The sequence below is a fragment of the Leptonychotes weddellii genome, unplaced genomic scaffold (assembly GCF_054177405.1).
Source record: "Leptonychotes weddellii isolate Sample4059 unplaced genomic scaffold, ASM5417740v2 HiC_scaffold_924, whole genome shotgun sequence".
NCBI classification, from domain to species: domain Eukaryota; kingdom Metazoa; phylum Chordata; class Mammalia; order Carnivora; family Phocidae; genus Leptonychotes; species Leptonychotes weddellii.
The window spans coordinates 1-10,164 of NW_028064067.1; the positions used below are offsets into that span (position 1 = coordinate 1).

General features: G+C 40.2%; 1 protein-coding gene across 1 annotated transcript; it reads right to left on the reverse strand.

Moving 5' to 3' along the window:
• Positions 1–777: 777 nt before the first annotated feature.
• Positions 778–6,957, reverse strand: LOC102733736 (beta-galactosidase-1-like protein 3; the record flags this gene model as incomplete). The annotated part of the gene is made up of 9 exons (XM_081811664.1): positions 6,852–6,957; positions 5,195–5,332; positions 4,508–4,588; positions 3,748–3,854; positions 2,766–2,906; positions 2,368–2,439; positions 1,719–1,797; positions 1,195–1,282; positions 778–889 (listed from the first exon to the last, which is right to left on the reverse strand). Coding segments are annotated over exons 1-9 (888 nt in total), but the record flags the coding sequence as incomplete, so codon positions are not given.
• Between the last annotated feature and the right edge of the window lie 3,207 nt (positions 6,958–10,164).

A 10,164-nucleotide genomic window follows, 5' to 3' on the forward strand; every position in this document is an offset into this window, starting at 1 on the left:
GGAGGGGGGTGGGAGGATGGGTTAGCCTGGTGGTGAGTATTGAGGAGGGCACGTTCTGCATGGAGCACTGGGTGTTATGCACAAACAACGAATCATGGAACACTACATCAAAAACTAATGATGTAATGTATGGGGATTAACATAAGAATAAAAAAAAAAAAAAGAAAGGAACCAATGGACTGCCAGAATAGAAAAAGAAACATCTGAGGGCCACACCTGTGCAGATGAACCAGAAAGTGCCAGAAGTGACCTCAGCCTCATGATGATGTTAAAATCCCCTTCTAAATATTCATCCCAAGCCCTAATAAAAGGGTCTGCTTTCCCATCTTCAGGGAGACAGAACTTTGAAAATTATACCCCACAATCTCCTTGTTTGTATAAATAAATGGCTTGTGAGGCAACTCCATTTGGTGTAGTCTGTCTATAACTCAGCAAGGAGCAGCCACTTTGGTCCAGTGACATGGGTAGTGTGGTAGTGTTTAGTTCTGAAAAGTAGAAAGGAATTGGAATGGAGGGTGTGTTGGAAGGAGAAACTCCATCATTTGCTCTCTCTATCTTATTATTTCAGGTTTTCCATTGTGTTTTGATTTATTATTTTTTAAATAATGATACATTAGGAAGACTGAGAAATGTTGGAAGTCTTATTAGAAATGAGGAAGAGAAAAAGAAGGAAAATGGGGAAACATTCCTGCCAGGAATGCTATGGCTTTGCTTTAAAACTCTTTTGAAAAGAAGAAGTGGTTGGGACACCAGAACAGATGAGGGCAGCTCACCTACCAGTAGACTCAGGAAGGTGTCCTTGGGTGAAGAGTCAACCTTCAAGGTACCAAGGTAGAAGGCAGGGCCCAAATAGCTCTTTGGGACAGGCCTCCAAGTGGCAAAGCGGAGCCTGGAGGAAGAACAGAGCCTTGAAGAAGAGAAAAGACCCCTTCTCCACTCTAGTGCCAACACCTAGATTTCCCCACCCAGGGACTAGGATTCTGATCCAGGGAGATATATTAGACTAGAAGCATTAAAATCAGGAGTCAGAAGACTTGTTCTGGGGTTCTAGTCCTGACCCCAAATCACTCTATAATCTTGGGTAAATCATTTCAGTTCTCCAAATCTTAGCTTTTAATCTGCAAAGTAAAGAGTTTGACATCTGTAAGCCCCCTGATCCTTCCAAGTGCTTATTGGGTGTAAGGAGGAACATACCTTTCAAAGAAGCTCATTGTCATTTCCAGAGAATAGATAACAAAACCATTTAGGGGAACGTTATTGATGGTAACTGATCCAGTTAATCCTGCAGGTGAGGGTAGGAAAAAATATGGACAGGGACTGGACATTCTCCAGTGTCTGGGATAAAGAAATGCTGACTGTATATGCCTGTAACAAGGAATCAGCCAGGAGAGCAAACAGTTGTCTGACCTGCTATGACCAAAAGTTTCCTGTTGTATGGTTCCATATTACTAAGAAAGTTTCCCACTTAGTATCAGAACTTTCTCTGAAATTCCCAGTGGGAGACTGGGCCCTGCTCTACAATAGGCCAGGGCCCAATCTAACTGTTCTGCTTTTCTACCCAGGAGACCTGAAGAAGGCAGGACAAAGGAGAGGGAGTCTTTGGTCCTGGGACCTAGGTATCCCACTGCTCAAGGGGCTCATTTTCTCCTCCCAACTGCACATTGCCCCAGTCTTAGGATCCAAGTAACCACAAAAAGAGATTACAGCCTATTTCCTACCTTTCCGCTGATCTTGAATTTTCCATGAAAAATTGACTCGTCCTTGATTCTCTACCAGGATCCTTAGAAGTCGACATTCCTAAAAAAAAAGAAAAGAAAAGGAAAAAAAAAGAAAAAAGAAGGAAGTTGGCATTCCTGCTTGGGATAGACCAGTTCACAGAGACTACATGGCCTCGCAGAGTTTTTACGCTAGAACCCGTTCTTTTCTCTGAGTCCCAGATGGAAAGACAAGCAAATGGGAGAAAAGGGGGCTCCAGAGTGCAGCAGTCCTCCTCTCTCATAAGGACCCTTTGTGTTCCTGTTCCAAATGCAATCTTCCCTTTCATTTGCTGGTCTGCCTTAGAAAAGGCAGAGAGACTCAGCTGTGCACCTTTGATCAGAGACCCAACCAGGGGCTGATGTTTGACTCAGGGCCTAATGGGTCCTAAAGTTCCATTTACACTGAAGCATGTATGTTGCAACTCTGCTACGCCTGGCCCTGGGAGATGCAGTTACGTTTATAGCCCTAAGTACTTGTTGATGGAACCCCAAGTGAGAAGTAATACCAAAGGGCAGTAACAGAGGAAGGAGGTAGTCTATCTCAGGACCAGGCTATGCTTGCATTTGAGTCAGAGGTCTAGGGAAGCACCCAGACTCTTGAATCACATACCTTGATTTTAGGAATATTCAACTCCTTAGTATGATCATCCAGAAGTCCTAAACTTATCTCATTCAAAAACACCTGCAAAAGAAGAGCCAGCATCAGACTTACAGGCCCACCTGAAGAAAGAAGAGAGGCTCTGGTTTAGGAAGCAGGTCATTTTGAAGGAAGAGACTAGCCTTGGTGATCACAGATGGCTAGAAGCTGAACGGGAGGACCTCATAGGCTTAAGTTGTGATAAAGCCAAAAACAAGTCTCTTTGGTTTGACTTTATATTCCCAAAGCCTCACAAATAGTAGGTGCTTGAAAATACCACCTATAGTAAAGTTGACCAATGACTACTCTCCCCAATAACAGAGTCAGGTTCAGGTTCTGCTTACCTTCATAGATAGCCTGTTGACACCTACCTGTGCTGTATCTTGAACATTAGCGTGGAGAGAACCTCCAGAGCAGATGGAAGTCTCATAAAGCACAAATCCATAGGACTGGCCATTTCCACTGTTTATAGGGAGGTTCTCCATGTTGACTGGTGTATTAGATATAACTGGCTATGAGAGAGACATGAGCCAGGGTGATGAGAAATTGGGATCCTTCTTCCTTAGGCCCTTGTCATTTTTTGTTGTACCTCCTAATGGTCCCCAACGGTTCTTTGGATAAGAAATACTAAAACAAGTGCTATATGATAATTTGCATCATCTCCACTGACCAGGAAACTCAGGGGATAATAGGAGCATCGTAGAGGGAACAATTGTTGTAATCATGAGAATTAATGAAGTGAATAAATTGTATTTTAACATAACTGAAGTCAAATAAGAATTATGCACTAAAGCAAACTTTAGTTAGCATCTACAATGTGCCAATAACTATATTTATCTAAAACAGTGATAGCAGAGGTGAAGCTAATATGAATTCAAGAGTCAACATTTTTCAAACAATTTTCACCTTTTCTTCAAAATAGAACAGGTAGTCTAATTTTAAAGGGAGAATATGGACATATAAAAGTTCAGTGATTTGGCTTATTTGATGGTGAAGAAGAGTCAGAAGCTCAGTTTTATGGGTTCCTGGCTCTCAGTCTTTCCCATATGGATCATGCAGTCCCACCTAAGAGCATCTACCAGATGGTTCATCTGAGCAGGGAAAGAGGATCCTCTAATATCCTGCTTTCCCCCACCCCCACTCATTCTTCAAGTTCAAACCCCTTTACAGTCTACCCAGGGAAAAAGTTTGTGGTTCTTACCCCATAGTTCTAAATTTGGACAAAATCTAAAAGATTTATTTTCACCCTTCCCAATAAAAAGTCCTTGAAGGAATCTCTACTCTGTGGCCTAAAGCCTTCTCCCCCATGCCCCCAATAGCCAACCCCCCATTCCAGTGCCAGATAATACTCACCTCATTTAAGTACTGTAGGGCATCCCACAGTGGCAAGTAAAGGGATGGTTTCACAGAAGGATACTTAGCCTTGGGAATGAGCTTGGGTAAAGCGGGCAGAGGCATCACTGAAATGAAAACAAGCCATGGGGCAAAAAGTGCCTGAAATAACTACTGCCTTCTCCAAATTTCCCCATCCCTACCCATGAACTCTCATATCCCAGAGCCAACAAGAGAAATGGGTTCTATCCTAGCATATGTGTATACTTCTCCAAGAGTGATAAGAAACTGGAAATAACTAAATTGGAACGAGTTTTGTATGCATGGATAGCTATAAAGTAATGTTGGTCATATGGACTGAGGGCTCTCAGGGAGCAAGAACTCTGCCTTGTGCCTTCTGACAATGCTCACTTTCTAGCACATAGTAGATTATTAACTTTATTTAAATAAATAAAACTAAATAGGATGGCTTTTGCTATTGTATGTGAGGGTACCATGCCATCATACTAAGAGCTCTACAAATAGTAACATACTTAATCTTCACAGTCATTATAGGAGATGAATATCATTGTCTTCATATTTCAGTGAAGAAATAGGCTTCAGGGGCTTGAAACACTCAAGCAAAGCCACTCATCTTTTAAGTGGGAAAACTGGGATTTGAACTTAAGGTTGCCCTTGGCCTTAAGGCTCCAAGCTTTTGCCCATGGGGGAACTTTCCCTTCCCTCACCCTTCCACTTCATGAGGAGAGCCATCCCTCAAATTAAAATGATTGCTGAGTACCTAAGACAGATCCAAAGAGTCTTCGAAGCTTGAAATATTTTTCTGTGTAATCCCCAGCCTCTGTCAGCACAGCATCATAGTCTGCAAGACACCAGAGTGTTGTCACTGACCAGGCAATCATCCACAACAGACCCTGTTTCAGCACTGCTGGCATGAGATGGGCCAAGGCTACCAGAGGGAGATAGAAGATACATCTTCCCCACCCCCTGGACCAGTGCATCCCAGCTGTGTGTGTGTGTTGGGGGGAGTGTGTTATGCCACTCTGGGAACACTCCCCACAGCCCTTCCTGGGGATCTGAGGCTGCCAAGCACTGGACTCATCCTTCTGTTTTACTTTCTAATGTACACCCTTTTCTTCCCTCAATCTGGATTGCCTAGGTATGTCTATCAGTGCCAGCAACCACCATTTGTATTCTGTGTGTCTTAGAAGGTTCAAGTCAAGGGGTCAGTATATACGATGAGTGAAGCAGGGCTCTAGGTCTGAGGCACCCCATCTACTACAATGACAGCCTGTTGGGGGCATTATGAACATCACAGAAGAAAGGAAAATAGATAGGAGTATCCTGAATGCTCAGCATAGGTTATAAGTCAAGAATTCCGTGATGTTCAGAACGTGCTTTTGAAGCCTCCTCTGTAAAGCTCCAGTACGACTTATGCTGGGAGGTGACCATACCAGCAAGCACTTGCCATAGCTAGTGACAACAGCTCTGTGCCTCCCAAAATATGTGGCCCCATTCATGAAACCAAAGTTGGTTCCACCGTGGAACATATATACATTGAAGGAGATCTCAGATGTGATAAATTTGGACACGGTTTCCTCAACATCTGTAAAGGAGGAAGACAAGAACACAGGGAAAATTAAAAATTAAGACAGAAGTCTCTGATGAAATCTTATTCTCAACCCCACCCCATGATCAACTTAACTGTTTTGTGTTTCAACCTCCACTGAGATTCTAACCAGAAAATAGGTGGAATTGGCCAAACTATTCCAGGAAACCAAGTCTTATCAATATCAAGAGCCTTTTTAAAATTATTTTCCCCAGAGTATGGACATAATTTTGGCTCCATGTTATATCTATTAAATAATAGCCTAAAACCCTTATGTCACTTAAATATCTAATGTTAAATTTTTTGAAATTATACAAATAATTAGTATAATCTCATTACTCCCTTCTAGGGTAATATAAAACCACTGCAATAGTCCACAAGTAGCTGTTCCCAATCTTTAGCCAGAGAAATTCTTATTTTTTCACCATGATTTTAACAGGTATGATCAACTTTCCACTTGCCATCCTAGGGAGTTTGTTAAAAGGTAGTCATATATGGGATTCAATTCTGGCTGTGCTCTTTACTACTTGCATTAACTTGAACGGCCTATTTTTTCTCTCAGAGCCTCTGCTTCTTTATCTGTTAAATGAAAGTCCTAATTCCTACTATCTCACAGGACTGATGAAAGAATATAAGTAAGAAACATACCATAGTGCCTGACACAAAAGCGATAAAACTTGTTTGTTGGTGTTGGGTTTTGTTTTGTTTCAGCCCAAGCAGGCTTTCCTAAGTTACCTGGTATTTTTCATTGGTTTGCTTTACTTCTGGTACAAGTGAGCTTATTTTCATAGTATTGACAGCAGAATATATTTAGTAGCAAAATACTTTTATTAAGTCAACATCTGCCAGGCACTGTTCTGAATCGTTTACCGCATTTAATCCTCACAACAACCCTATGAGGTAGGTTACATGATAATTCCTGTTTTCGATGAGGACACTGAGACTTAGCAGACAAGGAAAGCTGTCTTGGATCATGCAGCTAGTCATGCAGACTAGTAGAGCTGAGATTGAAATCCTGATCTCTTTGGCTGCAGGATCCATGCTTTCAACCATCATTGCATGTTGTTTCCTGACAATGACTACCACTTAGTTGACAACACCAGAGCAGTGGCCTGTGCATTTACCAGAGATTATTAAGACTTTTAGCAAATGCATCCCCTTCTTCAGAGATGTTGCCTTTCCAAGACCCTTTCCATGACCACCTTGCCTCACCTCTGCAGGCCTGTCCCTGTCTTTTCTGTCACTGCATCTGTTTGTTTGCTTCAAAGCACTTGTTAGATGTGGAACCCTTGATTTACTTCTTAATTATCTGTCAACTCTACTAAATAACAAGCTCCCTGGGGGTAGGAACCAGGTCATTTTTATTCATCAGTATACACTCAAACCTAGCCAAGTACATATAGGTATTGAATGAATAGTTATGGCTGAATGAGCTAATTAATTAGAAAAGAAATGTATGAATGATCCATGACTCAGGACCACCTCTACTTGGGGTTCAACACTGCAAAACACTTACCCTCAGGATTACCAACCATATGTTCACCTCCCCATGTGTCAAACCAGCCGACCCAGAATTCCATGATCATAATGGGCTTATTGCTCTAAAAACAAACCAAATCAAATACCAAGTCTGAGAAAATGTAAAAAGAAAACCAGAAGAGCTAAACACAACAGATGAGAATTTAAGGAACTCATGCTGTTCACTTTTTCAAAATTCAGTGCTTCGTTCTCCCTCCTCACCCATCATACATTTACCATCACCCATAGCTTTGGTTCCTCCACCTCTCCTAAACATTCATGCTGTCCATACTCCTTATACTTTATGTGCCTCACTGCTGTACCTGGATATCACCATCTATGATTCCAACCTTGTCATATGTGAGGCTGGTTTTAAAACAATTGGCTTTGGATAAACAAGGACCTGACTATAATTCTTGACACAGATACTGAGGTTCACATATACCAAAGACCCACAGCTAATATCATCCTCAAAAACTGAGAGCTTTTCCTCTATGATCAGGAATAAGACAGGGATGTCCACTCTCACTATTACTATTTAACATAGTACTGGAAGTCCTAGCCTCAGCAATCAGACAACAAAAAGAAATAAAAGGCATCCAAATCGGCAAGGAAGAAGTCAAACTTTCACTATTTGCAGATGACATGATATCTACGTAGAAAACCCAAAAGATTCCACCAAAAAGTTGTTAGAACTAATACATGAATTCAGCAAAATCACAAGGTGTAATCAACATACAGAAATCTGTTGCATTTCTATTTGCTAATAATGAAGCAGCAGAAAGAAATATAAAGAACCAATCCCATTTATAATTGCACCAAAAACAACAAGATAACTAGGAATAAGCCTAACCAAAGAGGTAAAAGATCTGTACTCTAAAAACTACAGAACACATATGAAAGAAAATGAAAAAGACACAAAGAAATGGAAAAACATTCCATGCTCATGGAGTGGAAGAACAAACATTGTTAAAATATCTATACTACCCAAAACAATCTATATATTCAATGCAATCCCTATCAAAATACCATCAGCAATTTTCACAGAGCTAGAACAAACAATCCTAAGATTTTATAGAACAACAAATGACCCTGAATAGCCAAAGCAATCCTGAAAAAGAAAAGTAAAGCAGGAGGCATCACCATTCCAGACTTCAAGTTATATTACAAAGCTGTAGTCATCAAGACAGTATGGTGCTGGCATAAAAACAGACACATAGATCAAGGGAACAGAAGCGAAAACCCAGAAATGGACCCACAACTGTATGGTTAACTAATCTTCAACAAAGTAGGAAAGGATATCCAATGGAAAAAAGACAGTCCCTTCAACAGATGGTGTTGGGAAAACTGGACAGCAACATGCAGAAGAATGAAAGTGGACCACTGTCTTACACCATATACAAAAATAAATTCAAAACAGATGAAAGACCTAAATGTGAGACAGGAATCCATCAAAATCCTAGAGAACACAGGCAGCAACCTCTTTGACCTTGGCTGTAGCAACTTCTGACATGTTGCCAGAGGCAAGGGAAACAAAAGCAAAAACGAACTATTGGGACTTCATCAAGATAAAAAGCTTCTGCATAGAAAAGGAAACAACCAACAAAACTAAAAGGCAGCCTATGGGATGGGAGAAGATATTTTCAAATATCTGATAAAGGGTTAGTATCCAGAATCTATAAAGAACTTATCAAACTCAACACCCAAAAAACAAATAATCCAGTTAAGAAATGGGCAGCAGACATGAACAGGCATTTTGCCAAAGAAGACATCAGATGGCCAATAGACACATGAAAAAATGCCCCACATCACTTGTCATCAGGGAAATACAAATCAAAAGCACAATGAGATATCACCTCACACCTGTCAGAATGGCTAAAATTAACAAGTCAGGAAACAACAAATGTTGGTGAGGATGTGGAGAAAGGGGAACCCTCTTACACTATTGGTGGGAATGCAAACTGGTGCAGCCACTCTGGAAAACAGTATGGAGGAGGTTCCACAAAAAGTTAAAAATAGAATTACTCTATGATCCAGCAATTGCTTTACTAGGTATTTACCCAAAGGATAAAAAATACAGATTCAAAGAGGTACATGCACCCTGCTATTCCTAGCAGAATGATCAACAATAGCCAAATTATGGAAAGAGCCCAAATGTCCATCAACTGATGAATGGATAAAGAAAGTGTGGTATATATATACAATGGAATACTACTTAGCCATCGAAAAGAATGAAATCTTGCCATTTTCAACAATGTGGATGGAGCTAGAGTGTATTATGCTAAGCGAAATAAGTAAGTCAGAGAAAGACAAAAACCATATGATTTCAGTCATATATGGAATTTAAGAAGCAAAACAGATGAACATATGGGAGGGGGGAAAAGAGAGAGAGGGGGAAGCAAATCATAAGAGACTCTTAATGTTAGAGAACAAACTGAGGGTTGATGGAAGGAAGGTGGGTAGGGGATGGGCTAAACAGGTGATGGGTATTAAAGAGGGCACCTGTTATGATGAGCATTGGGTATTATATGTAAGTGATGAATCATTAAATTCTACTCCTGAAACCAATATTACATTATATGTTAACTAACTAGAATTTAAATAAAAATTTGAAAAAAGAAAAACCTGAGGCTCAGAGGTCTCATTGCTGGTAAGGGCAGAGCTACAACTCAAATCCAGGTCTAAGCCAAACTATCAGCTACTAAGTTATACTACCTATTAAGTATTTCATTCATTTTCTCCATATCTTTATTTAAATTTTATTCTACCTCATCTGTGTTGATCCATTGTAATTATTTTTATTTATTTATTTTTATTTCTAACAATTCTTACTTTGTATTTGTTAATAAACAATTTTATATATAACAATTCATAAATGTTATTATGTCTTTATGGATTGTACCTTTTATTTATATAAAGCAATTATTATCATATTAAAATGACTAATGATTATCAAACTTTTACTATGTGCTGAGTACTGTTTGAAGTATTTCACTTACTTTGTTCTGTGTAACAAACTGTAAGATAGATATTACGAGTCTTTATTCTACAAATGAAGAAAATGAGGTCAGATAACCCGTCCAAGTTCATTCAGCTAGGAAGTGCTAGAACTGGGATTTGAACTCAGCCAGGCTAGCTCCAGACTTCACACTCTTTTTTTTTTTTTAAGATTTTATTTATTTAGTTGCTAGAGAGAGAGAGAGCATAGGTGAGAGAGAGTGAGCAAGAGTACAAGCAGGGGGAGCTGCAGGCAGAGGGAGAAGCAGGCTCCCTGCTGAGCAAGGACCTAGATGCGGGACTCGATCCCAGGA